Consider the following 24,862-nt stretch of genomic DNA (forward strand, 5'->3'; position numbering starts at 1 on the left):
ATAATTCTATCAGAGCCAGGATCCATAGTTCTTACTTGATCTACTTTGGGGAATTTCCATTGAAATGGATCGTAACTGTACTAAATCTACAGAAAGGTTCATTCCTTGAGACCTCATCATCAATTCTTATGCAGTCTGGACCCTCACTCTTTTAGTTCATTCCAGCCTACATAAAGGTCTGCATGTATCAGCTTTCAAGTCATTGGTACTAGGCTTGCTCTATATATTCAAAAGAGATGGGTTTTCCAATGAGTGATATCTCATGTTCACTCTTAATTTCAACTTTACATTTTGGAAGAAAGCTACAAACATAAGTGGTTCTCAAAGTGTGATCCCAGGACCAGCAGATTCTGCCCTACTTGCAAACTTGTTAGAGTGCTGGATTCTTGAGCCCTATCTCAGATTTGCTGAACCAGAAACTAAAGAAGTGAGATTCAAGAGATTCTGATGCATGCTTAGTTTGCAAGACCCAAGCATAGAACATCTTGAAATAACTATACATAAGAATGTCTTTGTCTTTTAAACAAGTGAGCTCATGTATATATTTTAAGTTGTTTGTTGTTTGATCATGAGCTCAGAAATTTTTAAGTGCTAACTAGTCTCAAGAGAATTCATTATCCTATATTTACCTTTAGTAATCCACCGCGGTTCAAGCTTCTCATTAAGCATTAATTAACAATCTTTGAGAAGTAAGTCTGCTGCTTTCAAGTGATTTGTATATAAGAAGGAATGTAATATGTTGTATTATAATCTAGGTACCCTATTTAGTGGAGAATTTTGTTATTATTAGCTTCTAGAAAAAATGTACTATAATTGGTGGTAATCCAATCATAAATGATAATATTTGAACATAAATATGACAAATTTTGTATTTAAATAGCATTGTAGAGTTGGAAAGGCATGACTTGAGTCAAACTATGTATGCCTTGAGAAAGTTATAAAATTTTCTTGGACCTTTTGTTTCTTCCTTTGATGTTTTGAAGATGAAATTAATTGACATCTAAAAAGTGTTTTGTAAATAATAATCATTATAGGAATATTCGTACTTACTAAGATATGCTTGGTTTATATTTCTTTAATTCCATTCTTAATTAATTTCATGCCTAAAATGGATAACTTGTAGATTTTTAAATTTTAATTATGATTATGGATAGGAAACTGGAAGGAAAAATTAATATTTAGCAGCATACAGAGCTGCTTTAGGACAGTTTTTAGACTATTTCACAGCTATTAATTATAACTTCTTCCTTCAAAAACTTTAGCTTAACTTTAAAGAATTATAAATCAATGCACGTTAATTGTAACAAAGGAAAGGAAAGTGAACAATCTACTGTTATTTTCTTTTTATTCTGACCCTAAGGTAATAAACATTCACAGACTAGTATGAATTATTCCATATCCATACTCTTACAAATAAATACTGTACTCTTTGCTTTTACAAATGTAAAAAAATGTACTCATCCCAGCAGTTTGTGTTATTAAGTGAGATGGACCAAGGGGAGGCCTACCCTAGACTCAACAATGCAATTGGAAATAGAAAATGAACTTAAGAAACAGATGCAGTGAGACACAAGGGGCTCTTGTGTGTTGATCCGGCTCCTTATTGAGCCCAAAAAATTGTGCCCCTGTTCCAGACTCTTCTGACCTGACAGCACCCTCGTTCTCAGACCTGACAAAATTGCCAAGTGATTTCATCTCCATCAGGAAGTAGAGGGGTGATGGGAGCTGTTTCCACGAATGAGTATCATAGATCTCTGCACATTTTGTTTGCTAGTTAGGTGGCGAGCCAAGATGCAAGTAAAACTGCCCAGGTTGTCATTCTCGCAGCCTCTGAACCTGGATCAGTCCTTTTGGCCTTTTCCTGATGCAGTTTTACAAAAGTTAGGCTGTTCTATTTAAAATTCTCTGTCACTTGCTGTTTTCTTTTTGTTTTGTTTTGTTTGCTTATAATTTGTAATGGTTGTCAGTCCAAGTCAATAAATGGAGACACACCATTTTAATGGGTATATGATATTCCAGAATACGGATATTTGCAGTGTGGTCAACTGTTCTCCAAGTGATGGACATTTATGTTTCCATGACTCTTCTTGTTAAGACTATGAAAAAGAAAAGCTGCAATATGCATTATACATTTTTGTAACTATGCCCATGTGTAGAAGAAAAACTCCCCAAAGTAAAACTAGGTCAATAATTATGTTTTTAAATTTGAATTGATGTTGTCAAATTTCTTTGAGAAAACATAGCATTTCACATTTCCATTGTGAGAAGGTTTGTTTCTCTACATCTTTTCTAGCACTAACAGTAGTTCATTTTCACTTTTATTGGTAGAATGAATAAAAGCAGCACCTCCGTGATAGCTTTAATGTGCAATCTTCTGATTGCTAGTGAAGTTAAGTACCTATATATTTATAAGTCATTTGAATTTCCTCCTTTGAAAATTGCTTATTCATATTTTTGAACTAGTGTATTGGGATCTTAATTTCTTTATATACATTTGAACGCTGTATGGTAGGGATATTGAAACTTTGCTATTCATTATGTACTCAAATGGACTCTTAATTTTATTTATAACTTTGCTATGATGGAAGGATAGATATATGATTGATAGATAAATTACTTGTCCTTTATAACTTTTCTCTTAGGAAAATTTTCTTTCCCAGCTCAAAATAATAAAAATATTATTTGATTTTGATCTCATAATTGTATGACTATATATTTACATTTCTAATTTTCTGGAGTTTATTATTTAATATGTTATAAAGTAAAAATTTAGCTTTCTTGATTTCAAGATGAATGACTTTCAGAGTTATTAATTATATAAATTAATATTTCCCACTGAACTGGAATGACATTTTTGCCATTTTTTATATTCGCATTTTTATGTGGATCTACTTTTGAACCTTTTGTATTGGTTTTCTATTGCTGTGAACAAATTACCATAAATTCAGTGACTTAAGACAACAACTACTGACTAGTGCATGGTTCTGTATGTCAGAAATCTGGTAGTCACAATGTAACAGTGTTCTTTACTCAGGTTCTCAGAGGTGAGATTTAAGGTGTCACCCAGCCCAAATGCTCACCTGCAGGCTCTGGGGAAGAATCTGCTTCCAGTCTCATTCAGGTCGCTGACAGAATTCAGTTCCTAGCAATTGTAGGATGGAGGTCTTCATTAGAAGCCCCTCTCAGCATCTAAGGGGCACCAACATCCATTCTTTTGGGTTGTATTTAATTTGCTAAATTGTATTGAATTTTTTGTGTCAATATTCATAAATGAAATCAGGCTACTATTTTCTTGTGACAACTGTAAACAAGTTTGCACATATATGTTTTAGTTCATCTAGACATTTAAATGTTCATGATAAATGATTACTTGTAATGAAACATTTTTTTCCACTGTATCATTGCCTTGCTAGCTAAGTGTATTTTAGGTTGAATGTCTATTAACATTTGGTTTTTATAATCACATGGCCCACCTTTCTCCTGGTGTCAACATTTATTAAGAATCTAGATCTCAAGGACTTGTGATCATATTAATAAACATTTAAATTCCAGATTAAAGGCTAAGATCAATAAATTAGAACATGGTGCCCATTAACTGGCATTTGGAGCTTCATCTCTGGGTAATGTTGGACTTTCAGTTGGTAAACTCAGCTCAGGAACACATGGCCTTTTGGAACAGTCAATTTACAGTGCTGTTTTCCCGTCACTGATCAGCAGCAAGTTTATTGCTAATCCGAATTTTCAGATAGTCGTAGCTTGCACTTAAACTAAAAATGAAATTGGTTTGTTTCTGTTTTAAATGAAATACTAAGTCTTCTCACTACCTTTGAAGATAGCAGCTCATTGGGATAGTAGAGGATCTAGATCCACAGATTCATTTTTGTAGTAAGTGATCATGACTGAACATTAAGAACCCATTTCTTTGTGTGATTTTGAAGTCTAGTTTTGTTAATTCTCAAGGCAGCATTGCTGAGAATCAGGTAAAAAAGAAAAAGCATGGAACCGTTTGCTTTATGAGTGGAAAACTGGCAATTTAGCTTGTACGGGATTTGGTCAAATCTTAGAATTATGAATGTTGTTCCCCCCAAAAATTTTAAAAGTACTTCACAATAAGTTGTTTAGAGCTTTTGAGACCCATGTTGCTAGATTTGCCCTTGGGAACAGGTAAGAGAGGAAAAGGAGGGTGTTGCTGTCCTCAGCTAGTTGGTTGCCTGAAGTCTTGCTAGTTAATCAAGAAACAAAGTTACTGAAAGATATGTATGACCAGGTAAATAAGCATGAGGTAGACTTTAAGAAATTAAACACAGATGAGTGTTTGGGTATAGCTGTTAGCGGCAACTGTACAGAAATTCTCAATTAATACTTATAAATGAGAGAATAGTCTGTAGATAATTTCAACAGTTCCTGTGCTTAACATTTATTATTCATCACATATATTTCTGCGGGATTTAAATATATGAATTTAGTTGATCCTCACAACACTTTGAGTAAGCTTTGCTGGTAGGTGGAGTTACCAGAAGTTGACATTGGCATCTAGCCCCAGCATCTACACTCTTAATCACTAAAATATTGTTTACTTATCTTATAAATCTACTAGCAGATAAAATAGTGCTTTTCTGAAACAGCTTTACAGGCCTGGAGGAGCAGGTTTTTTTTTTTTTTTTTGGTAGGGGGAATCCAACCGAGACCGTGTGCTTGTGAGGCAGGCAGCGGTACCACTGAGTCAAATCCCCGGCCGAGGTTCAAATCCCCGGCCGAGGTTCCTTTTCCTAATAAAGGCAGAATGATTCACTCACAGTCAAAAGTGACCCTGTTTTCTCCAATTTAGATCTTGTCTTTCTTACAAAGGAAAAGAAAGCCAAGTTAGGCCATGAAAGAAGAAGCAGTGTTTGTTTCCTTTTCCCACAGTACCTGTTCTCTATAAAAAAATTCAGTAAATGGGCCGGGAATTTTGCTCAGTGGCGCCACCGCCTGCCTTGCAAGCGCAAGGTCCTGAGTTTGATTCCGAATACAGAAAAAAAAAAAAAAAATCAGTAATCAACAGACATTTGTTGGAAAGGAATTGCATGTTTCCTGACTTTGAAGAACAAAATCACCTGCAATGCGTTCTCCAAAGTGCAGGGACTGAGCTATCCTGAACTTGTAATGGGAGCAAAACAGACAATGAGACAATGGCTTATGTCTCCTTGTGGACCCTTGCCAATCTCCCTCCCCTCAAGGTCAAGCTAAAACAGACCAGAGGATGGATAGAGGCTGTGTGGTGAGTGGAGGATGTGCTTGACCAATCCTCTATAAAGAGAAGGCAGCATTTGCAAATATAGAGGTTGGGCTGTGCCTTAGAAGCACCCTGATAAGTCATTGGGGTACTAATTAAATTACATTTTCATGGCTCCACTCTAGATCCTCTGAATCAGAATCGTCAGGGAGGAGGCCTGGGAGCATGTGATTAACAGGGGATTCTTATCAGGAAAGTCTGGGAAACAGCAAATAGAATACATTTTGTTCATAAACATAGTTGGAATAAGTTTTGGAAAGAATGGTTGAAGATGAGATTGAAGGTTCTGAGTCATTTTATATCATGTTTGTCTTTTGTGATTGGTTTTCTATATGTATCCTGCCTAATGCTGCTTGCTTCTCAAGAATCAGCAGGTACATCAAGCTCAGCCTTTGCTTACACTTAGAGAACTTTATGTAAATTGAAGTAATGTGTTTAAAGTTTATACCTCAGCCCAGTGTACAGTGTCCCCAACTTTACTTGTACTCATGTATTGAGAAACTGCTGAAGAGCAGAGCAAAGAATAGAATAAACATGGTTTGTCTCCAGCACCTCTCTTAGCTCTAAATGGCACCTCGTATTAGCAGACTTTACCAGACTGAAGTTTGAAGGTTCATTGTGCAGACGCATGGCTAATAAGTAGTTCAGCTGATATTTGAGCCTATGTCTATGAAGCAGAATGAATTTGGTTTGCCAAAATGTGGTGAGTATGATCTCATACACGTATGGAATCTAAAAGCTGATTTCATAGAAGTAGGAGAGTAGAAGGGTGGTTACCAGTGGCTGAGAAGGGTAGAGAGGGAGAGCTTGTTCAATAGGTACATAGCTACAGTTCAATAGGAAAAATAATTTCTAATCTTCTGTTGCACAGTGGAGTGATTATACTTAGCAATATTGCACTGAACATTTCAGAATAGCTAGAAGAGAGAAATTTGAATATACTCATCATTGAGAAATGATAAATGTATGAGGTAATGGATATACTAATTAGCACGATGTGATTACACAATATTGCAAAACATCACATTGTACACCACAAATATGTACATTTATTATATGCCAATTAAAACTAATTTTTAAGTGATAAGCAAAGTGTTCATACCTCAGTTAAAATGAGTGAATTGCAAAATGCAGGGTGGAAGCCAAGGACCACAGAGGAAAGCTTTTGACATTTGTTAGGATGTGAAAATGTATGCCCAATATTTGCTGATCTTTTTTTTCTTTTAATAAAAGGTAATTATCAATATCTTGTATGACTGTATCTACATTTAAAAATATTTATTTTCTCTCTATATAAAAAATTAAAACAATATGTCAGCATTATGATACAAAGTGCATTGGTGGGTGGAAAGTAGCTCAAAAGGCTCCTGATGTGAGAACTCTGGATTTAATAATCTCTAAAATGTAGGCTGCTTTATAGAATATATTTCTCATTGGGATGGTAGTTTTCCTCTTTTTTTTAAAATTTTTTAATTTAAAAAAAAATTTGTTTTAGTTTTCCTCTTTTGAGAGTCACTCAGCAAGGTCAATTAAGTAGATTGTGGGTCATTCCTGCTCAATATAAAAAGATTTACATTTAACTAATTAATTATTTATTTGTTTGTTTCTTTGTAGTCCTGGGGATGGAACCGAGGGCTGTACTACGTTACACCCATTATCCTAGGATTTAAACTTTAAAGCAGAAATTTGAAAAGATTGTCATCTATTAATTACCTTCCAACCTGGTCCTTTCTCCTAGGTCTCTTGAATGTACAACTTCTTTCCTGCTAACATCCATCATCTGATATAATTATTACTTTTCATGAATGAGAAATGCTGATGGGAGTCATTGTAAGATGGCGAGGTGCTGGGGCTGGAAGAGTGGGGGAAGGGTGCTGGACAGCTAAGGAGGACCCTATAGGGGCAGTGAGCCAGCCACTACTGTATTTCCACTAAAATTCATTCAGAATGTAAAGGAGAAAGGAAAGAGGAGGGCAGTATATGAGTTAATAGAGCACCCACTGTAATTGTAAAGATTTTTAAAGGGTACAGAGAAAAGCAGACCCAGAGAAATTCTTTAGCAATGAAATGTTTTCTAGTCATTATAGAAACATTTCTTAGGAAATGAATGACTTGGGTGAAAATGTGATTCTTGCCTGGGTCTGTGGAATGAAAAGCTGATTGCTGATTATCTGTGTGAACCAATAAGTATTTTTCTTAGTGTAAACTTGCTAGTCAGGTATACCAGGAATTACCAGAGGTTAACAACTCCCAGATATGTTTGATATTTGTTTAATTAATCTTATGTTTGTGTTCTCAGGAAATTAACTTCTGAAATATTAAGAGCCAGGGAGAATTTAAACTGCTGTATGAAACTATCAACACTAGAGAAATATACACCTTTATGTCTTAGTAAGAATTTAATTGCAAGGGAAAACTTCCCTTTTAAAGTTTCCAGATCAGCTGACTTCAACCTTCTAAAAATCTGACATTTGTTATAATAGTCACCTAATGAACATGATGTGCAATTCATGAAAGTTCTTAGTATTTATTTTAATTAATTTCTTCTGCTATCTATTTTTTTTATTCCTTAAGTTTATTGGTACCCTTTAAGTATACATTCTGATCACGTTCATTATTGAGAATTTGTACCTGTACATAATTATCTTCATTCTTATTTTTTCCTATTCCCCTTCCTTCCCTCCAACCCCTCCACCCCTTCCTATTTACGTAAGCTTTGTTTTCATTTTTTCCTTCTTTTTTTGTTTTTTTCTTTTCTATTGATTAATTTATATAGCGTGATCTTATGTTTTTATCCTGGGGGAGATTCTTGGATGTGTTATGAACTAATTTAGTAACTCAAACTGTCATTATAAGTTACAATTTAAGAACTAAGCTATTTTTAATAGTGAAAGTGAAAACTGGGCTTTTCAAATATATTTCAGAAGTAGGCATTTTAAAATTATTAAAATGATAACATTTCTTTGATCAATAAGTATATATTGATATAGTTTCCTATGAGTGAATATTTTAGAGGACAAACTCTAAAGGACAGAGGTCTGATAGTGATAGAACTTTTTTTTGTTCTTATCCTTTGTGTAAAACTGATAAGATTGACTTTGTAATAGAGTCTATAGAAGACTGGCTTCCTAATAGGTGCATGTATTACAAGCCTAATATCCAAACACAAATATATGTACCTGGAGGGTATATTCTTTGCATTAAAAGTGACTTCCTATCCTTATTTATTTGTATTATTTTCCTTCAGATACATACAATATTTAAATATCTGATGGATTTTAAAGAGGCTATTTGTAATTCAATTTTTTTCTGTAAATGCATTAATAAAGTGATGTCAAATAATAGTAATCTCTTGGATTGCTCAAGACTTGATATAAATAAGTGTACTAGCAAGAATGGATTATTAAAAATATTGTATTGATTTGGTAGACTAGATTTATCAGTGCTACTAAGTGATGGTTTGCCATTTTGGATCCATGAAAGCTGGATACAGTTTTAATGTCCTTAAGGGATTAAGATAGCACTTTAGAGAAGCAACTCAACATTCACATTATAAAATTAGGATGTTTAGATAAGAAACAGGCTTAAATAAATTGCCCAAACTACTTGAATGCTTTAAAGAACATTTTGTACCTGGGGTTGCATTTGAATATTTACTTACATGTCCATCACCTCACTTGGACCCTGAACACCCAGAGAATGGAATCTATGTCTTCATCATCTCTGCACTCCTAGTATTGTGTCTAGCATGTAACCTTGTTTTAATCTAGGGCAGTCTGTGGACACCTGAATCAGAATTATGTAGAGTTTTGTTAATGAGTAGGACAAATCCACAGATTTACCAGATAAACATCTCCAGAGGTGAACTCTAGCCTGAGAGCAAATGCAATGATGTTAATAAAGCAAAGATAGAAACCAAGGCCCCGGACCTTGCTCTCCACACACTTGGTGACATCCTCTGACCATAGTGGCTAAATTTTCAAGGGATCTTCTAAGATCTAGTCCTCTAGATATACAGATAAATGAAGCATATTTACAGTTAAAACTCTTGACCAGAAAGACATGGCTGGAGTCAGCCTTAGCTATCTGTGTCAGAGGACTGATGTAAACATTAAGCAAGACAATAAATATAAAAGGTTTTCCAAAATTCTTAGAATATGTTTGCACTTATAAATGTTGGGTTTTTTCTCCCTTTTTCTTTTCTAAGTAAAGTGGTTACATTCCTGGTGGGACTTAGAAAATAAAGAAAACTTGAAAATGAGTAAGTTAAATGTTTTCTTCTAACAAACCATCCCAAAACTTGGTGATATAATATTTATGGTGGTTTGATAATTTGGGCTGAGCTGAGCTGGGTCAGGGGAAGGCAAGGGCTCATGGTAGTAGCCAAAGGGCTTCTCAGAGCAGTGAGAAAGAGAAAGCCCAAAGAGCAAGCACTTCTCAAGCCACTGCTTGTGTCCTGGTTGCAAGTCTTTTTTTTAGCCAAAGCAAGACATGCAGCCAAGAAAGAATATTCAGCAAGTAGAGAAAGAATCCACCTCCCGATAGACAAAATGATGTGCAAAAATGGATGGAAAGAATTTGTGACCTAAAGAATTTTTGTAATCTACCCAGAATGGGTTTTATTGAGTGTTTTTCAGATGTTAAGCTGGGTTCGCATGTTATTCCTTTATTCCTCATGACAATTTCCTGACATATGTGGCATTATTGCCATTTCAAAGACAAGAAAAGAGATCAGACAAGTTAAAAGACTTGTTATATATTAAGGCCAGAATGGCCTTAATACTTCAGTGGCCTTTTATGCACTGTCTATTTTAGCTTAGGTGATTAGATGATCAGACAGAAAGTGCATGCTTTCCTTAATGAAGATTTGATTAAAATAGAATTCCAACGATTTTTCCTTTCCCACTTATCTATTGAACCATTGGGTCATATGTTGACTTGGGGTAGAATAAAATTATTATTAAAATTTTGTTCTCTTTTAAAACTTTGTAGAAGCTCATAGGAATTGTGTTGTTGTTGTTCTTTTCTGTCCTGTCACCTGCACAGCCTGGATCTCACTGCGTCCTGGACATGACTGAGCCTCTTCAATGGGCCAGATACCACTGGCAACGGCTGATGGGTGGGAGAATCAGGAGTGAAGATGAGAGGCTGTACAACTACTCCTCGCTGCTTGCCTGTGGGGGGAAGTCCTCCCAGACCCCAAAACTGGCAGGAAAGCAGCACCGTGTTGTTATCCCCCACCTTCAGCCCTTTAAGGATGAATATGACAGATTTTCTGGAACCTATATGAATAACCGAATACGAACAACCAAGTACACGCTTCTGAATTTTGTTCCAAGAAATTTGTTTGAACAGTTTCACAGGTACTATTTAAAAAAAAATCTTAGAATGCTCTTTATCATTCTAATGGGTATGTAATTTTTTTCACTTTTGTAACATTATCTGTACTTAAGCCTAAGGCTGGTGACGTCACCTGTGGCAATTAGGGTCCAATTCTGCTGTAGAATGACCCTTCATGTTCACATAGCACTTCACAATTGGTAAAATGCTTTCTCTTTACCAGAAAAGATAGTATTTTATATCATTAGAGATTAGGAAATTCTGACTATGGTTTATCCAGTGTCATATTAGTGATGAGTAGCTAGGGCTATAGCTTTGGGTCTTCTCCGTCTAGTTCAGTGTTCATTCCATTAAACCATCCTGCATTTTAATTTCAGATTTTTCTTACTTGATAGGATGGGAAAATAGAGCAAATGTACAGGGTGTTATTAAGTGAAACAATTACATAATTCAGTTTAGTAGGCGATTAGTGGCATTCACCTCAGAGTTTAGGCACTGAAGGAAATGCAAATGTAATTGTTAGTCCTTTCCTTATGGAGTTTGGAATTCACCCATGGAAATATGGTATGTATACAAATGGTGAAAGGACATAGTGGATGTGATTAGTGTTGTAAAGTGCTATCAAGGCGAACAGAGGCCTCGGAGAAATCATAATGCTAACTGGAGCAGTAGAAGATGATGTGACATTTGACTTAATCATGGAGGGTATGTGAGATATTCCAGGCAGAAATGTGGGCAATGCTTATATCAGAGGGAGGAAGGAGTATGAGTAAAAGTATAGAACCAGTAGAATAGAATGGTTATTTGAAGCCTTGGAAGTGGTCCTTTCTAATAACACAAGGACCTGTGCTGGGGGCCAATAAGGAAAATGTTGGAAAAGAGACCCCAAGAGGGGTCTCTATGTCAGAGTAAAGAATTGAGATCCCAGACTGCAGGCACAGTTTTCAATAGAGGAATACCCTGCTCATGTCTGTGTTTCACTGTGGAACCAGTGTGGTGGGCAGATGGAAGGGCTAACAGGCAAACTGAAGACAGAGAAAACATTTAAGATGCCAGTGTATATATCCTGATGAATTGTCATAGAGACCTTCAGGTTTTTAAATTTTTTAAAAAATTTAAATTTTTTTTTTATTTTTTGGTACCAAGGATCAAACTCAGGAACTTGCACTTGCCAGGCAGGCATCGTGCCACTGATATACATCCCCAGCCCTGAGACCTAAGTTTAGAACAGCAAGAGGATAATAAGAAGGGTAACCTATTATAGATACTATGGATTAGATGGAGAATGTAATGAAAGCAGGAAAAAGCTGTCATAAACATGTTGAGCAGTGATGACAGAAGGAAAGACAGAAATAAAAAGAAACGATTGTTTTTGTAAATATCACATTTGAGGTACTGATGTGAATATAGAGATTCTTACCATACATTATTCTTTTTGCTGCATTTATTCTCATGATACTTCTATATATATTCTCTTTGATTTTATTGAATAATGGTTATATTTAAAGTACAGATCTAAATTTGTTGGATTAATGGCTTTATGTGTTATGAGTAATTAGATCCCAAATGTATAGATTTTGTAATCCATTACTGTTTTTGTTACTTTTTCTTCTTGCTGAGACAAAGGACTTGACACCCAAAGTTAAAGAAGGAAAGGTTTATTTTAGCTCACAAGGTTTCAGTCCATTATTGGCTGGCTCCAAAGCAAGGTGGAATGGCTGAGGGGCATCACAGAGAAGAAACAGTTCATGGGTTGAAGGCAGAAGGCAGGAGGCAACAAAAACAGCAAGCAGCAAGTGATGGCAACAGCCCTGTTTTTGTCCCTTACAGTCTGTCCAGTCTACATGCCTTTAGGGATGGTATCACTCACACCCAGGATGGGCCTTCCATTATCCACACCCAGAACTATTCCAAATCAATGGTAATCACACACCCTTAATCCCAACATCACACACTCTAGATCCAGCCACCTCTGAAAAGCCTCACCTATGGCTCCATGAGGCTTTTGGGACATCTAGACACAACCCAAAACAAGTATATTTGGTGAAAAAAAAAGTCAGAAACTTGAAAGTCCCTCAAGATGTGACTTTGGATGTGGTTTACATGGAAATAACTCAAGCCACAGAAGTGGCGAAAAAAAATGTTAAAAAAAGAAATTTTCAGAGTAAAAGGAGTTGGAGATGAGGAAGAAGTAGAGTGTGGATCAATTATTTTTTGAGAAGCTTAATGGTCAATGGTTAAATGTGTGAAAAACTTAAGGGTCTGTGCAGAATTGTAATTTTACTTTCTTTTAAGGAAAAAGGCATTTTGAACTTATCTTATGGCTAAAAGTAAGAAGTCAATGAAAGAATATTTGAATATATAAAATATAGGAATGTAAGATGTTTTTAAATAATATCGTTCTGAATAGTTTAAAAAGAAATAGAAGGTTTAGCCTCAAGGAAAAAACCACTCAGGCTTTCCAACTTATTTTGAGTCTTGTTTGAGTCTGTTCATGTTTGGATATACAAAATGATAAAGGGTTAACACATTAATTGTGAATTTTCTCTTAATTTTTTAACTTTTAAAAAGAGCATAGCACTCTCATTTTTGTCATGTGCTGTTATACAACTCAAGACTATCCCACTCAAATACACACTGTTATATATTTCATAAAACCTTACATTTATTAAAGGATGTCCCAAGCCAATGTTTAGAAGGATAATAAATAGTTCATCCAGGTTTATTAAATTCTACTAATATTCTATTTCATAATATACAAGATCAACTTATACAAACCCATAGGAAAACACAAAATAGTCATTTGCCCTTTTTACTTCAGACCTTGAAGTACTTTATTGACACCTTTCTCTGTGTGTGTTGCAGGGCTGCCAATTTATATTTCCTCTTCCTTGTTGTCCTGAACTGGGTGCCTTTGGTAGAAGCCTTCCAAAAGGAAATTACCATGTTGCCTCTGGTGGTGGTCCTCACAATTATTGCGATTAAAGATGGCTTGGAAGATTATCAAAAATACACAATTGATAAACACATCAACAATTTAGTGACTAAAGTTTACAGTAGGTAAGTACAATGGACTTTCCATAAGGAATATACACATGTCATTTAGAAATGTGTTACTTTTTTACCCCCTTGGTGTGGCCAGGACCCTTTTTGAATTGTTGCTTACAACTAATATTTCTTAAAATCTGACAGTGAAGTCAAGTCAGCTGTCAGAGGCAAACAAAAGTGTATAAGCCACTGTCCACCCAGGACTTGACAAAAGTTTCTATGACTCATGTATAATGGAATTCAAAGAATTAAATTTCAAATCCTAAGAAGAAAAGGAAGCAGGTAATGTTCAATTCTAGATGTCATAATCTAAGATTAGGAAGAGGATGGGATATAAATAACAAAAATTAACTTGAATGGATATGAAAAAAATAGAATAGGATATGAAAAGAGAAGACAGGAGCTACTTACAGAGGAAAAGGATGGTGAAAAGTGAAGTCTTTTTTTGGTGCATGAAACTTCAGTCATTCCAGTGTAGCAAAACAGCATTTATAAGAGGAAATGCATTTATGAGCATATTTTCCTTTTGGAGATTTTTACTTCCAGTATTTATGAAATAGAAAGTCTAGTGAAGAATAAACTCAGTTAAAATGAATGTCGAACCATAATGCATGTTATATGCAGATCTTAGATTTTTATTTTTATATGTAGGTTAATACTTAGTAGTAAACAGTATGGGCAAGTATAATTTGTCTTTAATTTTATAAGAGTCATACCAGAAAAGGTTAGGAAAGGCATGTTTGAAGAAGTGATATTTAGGATAAAACTTGCAGAATTCTGGATTTTGTTCATTATTAGATTTTTTCAATAGCTTTCACAACATTTGTTTTAAAAATCTACCAAGAAAACAAAGAAAAGAACTATTTCTTCTTTAGGAGATGGTGTGATGTATTTGAATTAATTTAGTTAATTTTTCTTATACTTGTGTCTACTCTAAAGGGAATGAGAAAAACTGATATATTCTATCAAACAATGAAATATTATAAGTCCATGATTTGTATTTTAAGACCATAGGACATTTTACTATAACAATTCTATGAATCATTCACTAATATTTGTGTACTTCTTTTTTTTTCTTTTTTTTTTTTGGTACTGGGGATTGAACTCGGGACCTTGCACTTGCAAGGCAGGCAGCAGAACCACTGAGCTAAATCCCCAGCCCTATTTGTGTACTTCTAATAAACCAGGGAAAGAGGTAAAAGGTTAATACAGATTTTTACCTTAAAACAATAGCTGTAAGAAATAAAATTTAAAATTATTATATAATGAGCAAAGTCCAGATTTGGTCTTATTTTAAGATTACTCCCACACTAACAAATTTAGCAAATGGAAAGAATGCTTATTATATATACTTCAACATATAGATTCTTATATACAAATAATTGCTTATTTTTAGTGCTAGTTTACAGGATGGATTAGACCATGTTGTCATATGTGCTTATATGCTTCTCTAGGTTTTTCTAAAGTATTTTAATTCTAATTATCTCACTTAGTATCTGTGTAACCCTGGGTAAAATATATAAATTATCATCTAAATATGCAGTTTCCTTTATTATGAATACAATGATAAGGCAGCAAGCATCATAACTAAGCCTCTTAAGTATTAAATAAAAATTAGTCATCAAGATTATTATTGCAGCTTAATAATAACTACTAATCAACATTTGAGAATTTTTAATAACATTGTACTTTTTTTAGATATTAAAATTGCCCAATAGGAAGCGTAGTATCTTTTTCCTCAGGTGTCCTTTTAGATATAGTCCAGCTCTACTTTGGATAATTTTGCACATAAACTTAGGAAGATCTTTACTATCCTAGTCATTTATTTAAAGTCATTTCTGGGCTGAGGATTTAGCTCAGTGGTTCTGGTGCCAGCTTCGCAAGCCCAAGGTCCCGAGTTCAATCCCTGGTACCAAAAATAAATAAATAAATAAAAGAAAATAAAGTCGATTCTAAGATATCAGTTTAAATTGCATTTCATTAGAGATTTGGATAATTTTAGGTATTTAAATCTATATTCTATGTAATTCACTTTCGTTCATTGCTGCAGAAGAAATAATGCTTGTATTTCCCCCCAGTTGTTCTTGGAACAATTATGATAATCTTATAAAGAAATAAAGGTAGGCTATAAAAACTGTCCCTGTTGATTTAAATATGGTAACTTAAATTCCTGGGAATACAAAGAAATCACTTAAGAGAACAAATTATTTCTCAGAACATTGAGAGTGAAAGGGGCTATTAAATTTAGGAAGCCTTTGGAAGAAGAATATTAGCATTTCTATGCTGATAATTTGGTTCTTACTTGCAATATGTGGTCTTTTACAAAGTACTTAATTTCTTTGAGTAAACATCATTTGAAATAGCAAACATTAACTTAGAAATTAACATTTAAACTCTATCATACCCCAATTAAATTAGAATGATCTGGTATAGAAATCTAACTTTCTTAAGATTGCCTTTAAAATAGAACCCATTTGAAAGGTTTTAAGGTTTTTCATAATAGAAAATAGAAATGTCTTGAAAATCACACCATTAATCATTCAGCAAATTTGAACATCTACTATGTACTTGGTGCCAAGAGATTTAGAGATATAAACAAGAAATAGATATAAACAGATATAAACAAGAAACAGATACACTGCCTGCCCTCAAATGGTGAACATTATTGTTCCACCATGTCACCATGTTGTTAATGTAAGAAGTTTCAAACACTAGCTAATCTTATTAGAGTACTATGTGATAAATGTATAAAATCCCATGATTTTTGAAATTATTCCAAATATCAGTGGTCTTCTAAGATAGTGAACTTTGTGTGTGGCTTTTGAAAACACAATGGTTCAAATTCACTTTTTAACACACTATTACCCAGGTTTCTTTTGGTGTCTTCAGAAGTGATGGTAGCTGAAAGGAATGAGTGCTTAAGGGGATGGACTCTGCAGTGACCAGCCTTGCTTCAAATCCCAGGGCCACTTAGCCCACTGTGTGACCATAAGCAAGTCACTTAGCTCATTAAGGACAATATTGACTTATTTATAAAAGGGTTCTCTTGTGTGTCCACAATACCAACCACAGAACATTGGTACAAAAATTAAATTAGTGGATATATTGAGAGCATCTTATTAATCTTAGCAGTTTTGTGTTCAAAGATAATTTGTTTATTATAAACTTATTATAATGTTGTGGAAACATACTTTAAAAATCAAAAAGAATGATTCATACTCCCACCTTTTCTCCCTTTAGATTTTTTTTTTTTAATTTCAGAGAAAGCATCTCAGTATGTAGTCCAGGTTGGCCTTGAACACACAGGACCCTGCTGCCTCATCTTCCCAAGTACAGGAATTACAAGCATGCACCACCATGCCCAGCTCTCTTTAAATTTTATAAAGGAAGAAGTAGATGCCCACATTCTTCACCCCTCATTTTTACTTCTTTCTCTATACCTTTACAATTTCCACCCAAGTGAAATCACCGTTAATAGTTGAATTTGTATTCTTAACTTTTCACCATGCTTATGTAACAGAACTGTTTAATACTGAACTCATAAAAAAGCAAAATGGACAGAGAAGTTTTCCTGAGAGAGGGGTTTCTTGTTGCTTCTCCATAGTTTCAATCGACTTTCCCCACTCTGTCTTCTATCTTCTACCTTGCTTGTCCATTACCTTCTTCCCTGTATCCTGTGTGCATGCCCAATTCTCTTCTCAGTATTTCTCTTTGACTTACCCTTTGCAGTAGCTACTTTCACCCTTTATTCTTCTGTGTAAAACTACTGGAATTATTCTACTCTGCAACTTCAGAGTATTCCCTGATTCACTGGAGGCCATATTTTCTCCTGTACACTCCCTATCAGCAATTTCATGTTACCAGCTTTCCTCAAGTTCAACAGACCTCCTAATAACCAGATACCATTGAACGCTTTGGTCCTTACTATAGAGATTTCCTCTGTGGCTTTTTGACTATGACTACTTCCTCTTTGAAATTTTCTTCTCTGACATCACTTCCTTTTGCATCTTTCATTTCTCCATCACCGTGAAGTTTCTTTTCCTAAGGAATCTTATATCCTTACCTAGTGTCAGTTGCTCTCTTTATACCTCAGACTTCCAAATCTGTATCTTTATTCATGAGCTCTAGATCAGAAATACCAAACTGCTAACATCTTCAACTGTATATCCCACGTTAAGTAAAAATTCAAACTGAATATGTTATGTCTCCTGTGATGCAACCAATTGCTTCTAAATCTGAGACATGGTGAAAGACACCACCCATTGCCCAATCATACAAGTTAGAAACCATAGTGTTTCTAACCATAGTGTGAAACCATTCTTGATAACTGATTTACATGGAGTAAATCAGAAAACCTGGTTGTCTCTGATACCTAAAGAATTCTTAACTTTATCTCCTTCTGTTCATCTGTGTTTCTACTGCTTTAATTCCAACTGTCCTCATCCCTCCCTTGAATCATTTCAGTAATTTTACATTGATCTCTTGGTTGTTTTTATTGCTAACTAGGCTGCTGCCAAACAACTTATCCATTATGTTATAGGAGTGAGTAAACAGAAGTAGAATCACATCCTTCATCTTGTGTACTTTTAGGGACACTCCACTTTCTGTGGAATGTAATCCCTACTCCTAGCTATGTCATACAGGACAGAACTTTCAAAATATGATTTCTGTCTGCTTTTTCATCTTTTATTACATCCCTTCATGAAAGAATGAACTAGTATGCAGAGACACTAGGGAAAAGTTTGGAAAAGACAAAATGAGTGATTGATTTGCCTGTCTCCAGAAACTAACAAACTCTTTAGGTGATCAAGGATTCCTTTCACTTGGATCCAAACTACATTAAGTTTTGGGAAACTATATCCTGAAAATGTCTTTCATTACATTTGTTTAGCCCTTCAAGCTAAATATTTCTTAAAATGTCTGATATACTTTGTATGGCAAAAGATGTACAAGTATTGGTAGCATTCCATTTAATTTAATTAAACATTTTTAATGTGTCATACAGTTTTGAAAATGTTAGACAGTGAATGTGAATATTTAGCTCCATAAATATGTATATCCCAAAAAATAAATAACTTTTCTTTTAAAATAAGCATATTTAGTGACTGGGATATATATATATATAATATATATATATAATATATATATTACATATATTATATATATATTATATATATTAATATATATTATATATATTTTATATATATTTATATATTTTTATATATATTTATATATATATCTAGGAGACAGTGGAGAAATGTGGTAGATCTTTATCATATATGTTTGTTACAGACATTGTATGTGAAATGCTATTGAACTGGCTGATAGAACATTCTACTGTACACATTTCCTCATTCTCCTCTAAGGAAAATGCTTCAAAGAGCATAATGAATGTTTTTGTCCTGAAAGGCAAGAGAAGTTTGACAAGATCTTTGACATAAGACAGAATCTTTAACCTTAAATGATGTGTCTTTCCTTTAAAAAGATGCTTAGAATGCAAAAACTGTACTTTGGAAAGGGATCAAATTTGCCATTCTCCTTTCCAAGAATCAGCTGCAGTAGACTCAGGACTCTTAAGCAACACGGTTGACCTTCAGTATCTGAGAAGGAAGGGGCTGAGTGGGATTGGTCCTAGGATACCACGGAGACGTGGCAGTCCCTCAGATAAAACGTGTAGTGTTGCACATAACCTGCTCACTTCATCCTGTACACTCTAAATCATCTCTAGAGTACCAATGGTACATAAAAAATGCTAATGCTATGTAAATGGTTGTTACACTGTATTATTTCTGGAATAATAAGAAAAAGACAGTGCATGTTCAATACTGGCATAATTTTTTAAATAAACATTTTCAACCTATCATTGGTTGAATCCTCCAATGTGGAACCTATAGATATGGAGAGCTGACTTTATTCCAATTAAATGATAATTAGAGATGTCAATATGGTGGTACAATGATTTTTAAAATGTTGTCTTCTGATATTTTATTTCATTATGTTTTGCTCAATTAGCTGTCCTATCTCATGATGGGACGCTCTCTCAGAGCACAGGATATGATCTCTACCCCACACCCCCATTCTCTGACCAAAGAGCAACAGGCAGGAATTGCTCTGCATTATAAATGGCAACTTAATTTTATTCTACAATTGCACTAGAATAATGGATAATGGTTCAAAATCCTACAGGCAAAAAAGAACTGAAAAATATGGCTTACTAACTAAAGTTTCAGATGAAGCATTTGCAGAATTTAGGCTTTACCAATTCTGAGCTTCCCTTTTAGCATCTAATATAGACTAAAATTCACCCTGATAGTTTAAACATACTGCAGTTATCCACTAAAATAAAAAAGTGGGATTGTTTATGTTTTCAGCTGAATGTATTTTTAAAATTTTCTCTTTTCAATTTTAGGAAAGAGAAAAAATATATAGACTGTTGCTGGAAAGATGTCACCGTCGGGGACTTCATTCGCCTCTCCTGTAATGAGATCATTCCTGCAGATTTGGTCTTACTCTTTTCCACCGATCCCGATGGAATCTGTCACATCGAGACTTCCGGTCTTGATGGAGAGAGCAATTTAAAACAGAGGCAGGTGGTACGGGGTTATGCAGAGCAGGTAAATAATGTCTTCTCAGCTGGTGATTTATTAACTGTTTTTTTCCAGAAAATGGCTGAGCTCATTTCCACAATACAAATAGAGATTTTTAAATTCATTTTCACCACTGACAAAATAGAATCTCTGAAGGTTTAATCTATTTTTCAGATAACAGTGGATGTGTATTATACTTTTTAGATAATAGGATAATATGATTTTGAAGATCAAACACTTCATTCTGGCCATGATATTTGTTGCAACAGAATTATAAGAAACTGACAGAGTTAATCTGCAACTTGGGAAATTATTTTGGAATAGAAATAATCACCTACTAATTTGCTTTTCTTAATCTTGGATTTCATAGCTCATATTTTGTTGATGGTTGCTCCTAAAAATCTGCATTACTTACATGCATTTTCAAACTTTTGTGGTTTGTCATGCCATACAATTTCTGGACCTTTGGCTGCACTGTGCTGAAGGAAGCAAGAACTTTGAAGATAGATTGACGTGAATTTGAATGAATCTCAGCTCTGCTGTTAATTACTGTGTGGCTTTGGGGAACTCAAACACTTTATGCCTCCATTTTACCTTAAAACAGAAATTATATCTCCTTCATAAAGCAGTTGTAAGACTCATGTAAAAACAGCACACACAGTGTACAATGACTATTTTCCCTCCTCTTTTTGTGGAAGCACTTTAGATGAAGTATTTAAAATTTAATAGTCTTTTTATCTTGACTATTATTAAGTTGAATTTTCTTTATCATGTACTGGTGAATAAAAAATGATTTGAGCCTCATAATACTATTATCTTTAATAGATTTCATCTTACCACTTGGACCCATCTTTCTACCTATGGATTTCATTGAGATCCTCTATGAATGATATGCTCTTGCACTAGTGTCACTGTAACTAATTAGCAGTCCTGTACGTAAGATGATGGTAAAAAGTTTTGCATGACTCAAAATGTTGTAATACCACTACATGCCTACTTTGAGGTTGATGCCAGTTGATTAAATTAAAGCGTGTTTGTGTTCAATTAAGGATGAGAAGTCTAGAATCTAATGATCTGAATGGTAGTTTTGATCTAAACACCTTTTGAGAATCTTAGAAAATTCTTATATCTGTCTGTCCACATCTGTTATTTAGGTTGAATTATGATACCTATCTCATGGGGTTGTGAAAAAGAAATTAGTACATCAATTTAAAGTGCATGATAGAGATTTCAACATATCAAAATGACTCACTAAACATTATTAGCAAACTAAATCATGTAACTCACATTTTCCATGTTTACTGTGATATACATTTTTCTATTTTATGAGCTAAATTAATATCAATAGTATTTTTTTAGCCACAAAGCCACATAAAAATAGAACAAAATGCAAAAAGTTGATGTGGCTTATTCTTAATGAATCCACAGTTTATAAGTGTTTTTCTTATGTATCCATTGCTTTCATAAAACATTCCAAAATTATCTGCTTGACCCATTAGAGAATTTTGTGAGATAATGATGCCCTGCTTATTTTTTAATTTTTAGCTATAAAATCTGGCTGAGTAGAATGCATGTACATTTAAAATATCTACGTATTCTCTCAAACTCAGGAACTTTCTGTGTTAACAAGAAAAATATTTTCAGTGCTTTATTGATTAAAAAAAGTATTTAATCTATGAGTAGAAGCCCTCTTCACAGTCCCAGATGGACTAATATCTGATTCCCATCACCTACAGATGTTAGAGCTCTAGGACTATTCATGTCTCAGTTAGGATCCCAGAATTATGCCTATATTTTCTCTTATCTGGGCAATTTATGTCATAAATCTTAATGGCCAAAAAGTCTTAATACTATCCCAAGGATTGGGGAAAGTAATAAAATACTTGAATATCAAAGGCTTAATCTTGAATTCTTTTTTGTGATTCTTTTAAAAAATTTTTAGGACTCTGAAGTTGACCCTGAGAAGTTCTCCAGTAGGATAGAATGTGAAAGTCCAAACAATGACCTCAACAGATTCCAAGGCTTCCTGTGAGTGGTACCTGGCCTACGTTTGTGAGCACGAATGGGGTCCTTAACTGCGTAAACTTTTGTGTATTTATACCCAAGTTAAATCGTTAGATGCCATAAGTTTAGCCACCTATAAAATTGGCTTATCTTAATCATCTGATAGGTATAATTTTGGGGGTTTTGGATTGCTTTTGGGGGGGGTGCTTCATTATGTGGTTTTTTTGGAAGCAAAACATTTATTGGTACATTTTAGATATACATAATGATAGCACTCATCACAGAGAATTTCCCCATTCCCTCTCCTCCCCTCAACCCCCTCCCCTCCCATATACAAAAGCTTTGTTTCCATTTTTTTCCTTCTATTTTCACTTTTTTTTTTTGTCCCTTGCTTCTCCCCCCCACCTCCACCTTGTTTCCCTTCCCATTTGGACATTTTTGCCCATTTCTCAATATCTATTATACATTTTGGTCTTTATTTCCAGGTTCAGTTTTTCACACCAGAAAAACCAAGCAGTATTTAAACATGTGTGTCTGATTTATTTCTCTTAAGTGTATGGTTCTCAAAGTGCATCCGTTTAGCTATAAATGTCTCAAGTTCATCCTTCTTTGTGGCAGAATAGTACTCCATTATATGAAAAAAACACATTTTCTTTATTGTAGGTCAATGGGCATTTAGGCTGTTTCCAAGATTTAGCTATTACAAAGTGTGATGCTATAAACATAGGTGTGCATATATCACTGTGGTATGATGCTTTCAATTCTTTCGGGAAGATACCAAGAAAGGGAATAGCTGGGTCTATTTTTAGTTCTTTGAGAAATCTCCACATTGATTTCTACAGTGGTTGCACCAGTCTACACTCCCACCAACAGTAGAGAAAGGTTCTTTCTCCCCTAAAATCCAGCCAGCATTTGTTATTGGTTGATTTCATGATAGCAGTCATTCTTTCTGGAGTGAGATGGAATCTCAAGGTTGTTTTAATTCACATTTCTCAAACAACCAGTGATGTTGAACATTTTTTCATACATTTATTTGTCATTTGTACTTCTTCATCTGAGAAGTATATATTTATTTCAGATGCCCATTTTTGAATTGGGTCTTTAAATTTGGGGCTCCGATTTTTTTAAGTTCTTTATATATTCTAGATAGTAGTCTTTTATCTGACTAATAGCTGGAAAAATTTCTTCCCCCACACTGTAGGTTGTCTCTTCACTTTGTTGGTGGTTTCTCTTGCTGTGCAAAAGCTTTTCAATAAGATGAGATCCAGGTTATTGATTCTTTGTTGATTCTTCTTCCTGTGTGATCAGGGTTTTATTCACCAAGTCTTTGCCTTCACCAATGTCTTTGAGAGTTCTACCTATTGTATATCCCAGCTGATTAAGTGTTTCTGTTTTAATATTTAGACCTTTGATCCTTTTTTATTTTAGTTTAGTGTATGGTGAAAGATATGGGTCTGCTTATCTATATATATATATATATTTAAAACAACAGCAACAATAAAACCTTGATCTTATCACGATCCTAGAATTTCTTTCAGTGGTACAAGAATATCTTACACAGTGACCCTATTAAGCCCTGGGCATATTAATGGTGTCTGGACAGAACTGATAAATTATATGTTAGGGTGAGGTTCTCCTTCAGATTTAAAATAGCAGGCAGACAATTCTGGTTGGCAAAAATTAGCCAATGATTTGAAAAGATGTCTAAGAAAGATTATGAGAAGCCATGACAATATTCATTCTGGAGGCTTCCTGTGACATCCACATTCTGTTTCAAAGTCAGCTAGAATTTGGGATCTTGACTTACTTTAAGCTTGACTTCTTCCACTTAAATGCATTATGACTCTGAGCCAACTTACTTACTTTCTTTGATCCTTAGTTTCCTGGCTTTTGCAAGGAGACAATTAGACCTACTTCACAGTAGTAATTCATAGGAAGAGAAAAATTTCCAACTCATTTTATATTAGTACATATTTGCTGTCCATGATGTTTACATTAATCTTAAAAAGCAGGTACATGTACTTAGCAAATCTTGATTCTTTTTATACATCTTCTCCTCCATATCTTCCTCTCTCCCTCTGTCTCTGGATCCCTTCCCCTATTTTCATTCTTTTTCTTTAGTTAATGTTTGCAACATATGATTACATTTATTGTAGGCAGTTGGTACACATACATGATACATTTTAAATCTTTTTACACCCCCAGCCCTGTGCTCTGTCTCTTGCTGTTCCCCTTTCCATTTGCATAAGATCTACCTTTTTGATTCCTTCTATCAATCATTTTTTTAATCAATCTTTTATTTTGCTCTTTACTTTGTTTGTACATTGAATTACTCAAATGAGAGAAAACATTTGGTATTTAAGTTTGTGTGTCTGGTTTATTTCACTTAGCATTTTGTTTTAAAGTGTATCCATTTTCCTAAAAATGTTTCAAATTTATTCTTCTTTATAGCCAAGTAATATTCCATTACATACAGACACTACATTTTCTTTGTTCAGTCATTTGTTGATGGATACATAGGCCACTTCCAAGGCTGAACTATTATGAATTGTGCTGTTATGAACATTAGTATACATATATCACTGTAACATGGTGTCTTTGATTCTTT

At 34.4% G+C, this 24,862-nt stretch overlaps 1 protein-coding gene across 5 annotated transcripts in view; it reads left to right on the forward strand.

The window, feature by feature from the left end:
- The window catches only part of Atp10d (ATPase phospholipid transporting 10D (putative)), a 117,545-nt gene that overhangs the window by 18,297 nt on the left and 74,386 nt on the right, over positions 1-24,862 (forward strand). For all 5 annotated transcript variants that reach the window (XM_004849763.4, XM_087187860.1, XM_004849765.4 and 2 more), the window contains exons 2-5: positions 10,322-10,638; positions 13,481-13,675; positions 20,073-20,277; positions 22,193-22,278. In XM_004849763.4, the coding sequence (XP_004849820.2) occupies positions 10,346-10,638; positions 13,481-13,675; positions 20,073-20,277; positions 22,193-22,278 (779 nt within the window). In that variant the 5' untranslated portion in view covers positions 10,322-10,345. The remainder of the gene's footprint in view (positions 1-10,321; positions 10,639-13,480; positions 13,676-20,072; positions 20,278-22,192; positions 22,279-24,862) is intronic.

The sequence above is a fragment of the Heterocephalus glaber genome, unplaced genomic scaffold, assembly GCF_053883595.1.
Source record: "Heterocephalus glaber isolate CG9 unplaced genomic scaffold, H.glaber_assembly_v1.0 deba00001509, whole genome shotgun sequence".
NCBI classification, from domain to species: domain Eukaryota; kingdom Metazoa; phylum Chordata; class Mammalia; order Rodentia; family Bathyergidae; genus Heterocephalus; species Heterocephalus glaber.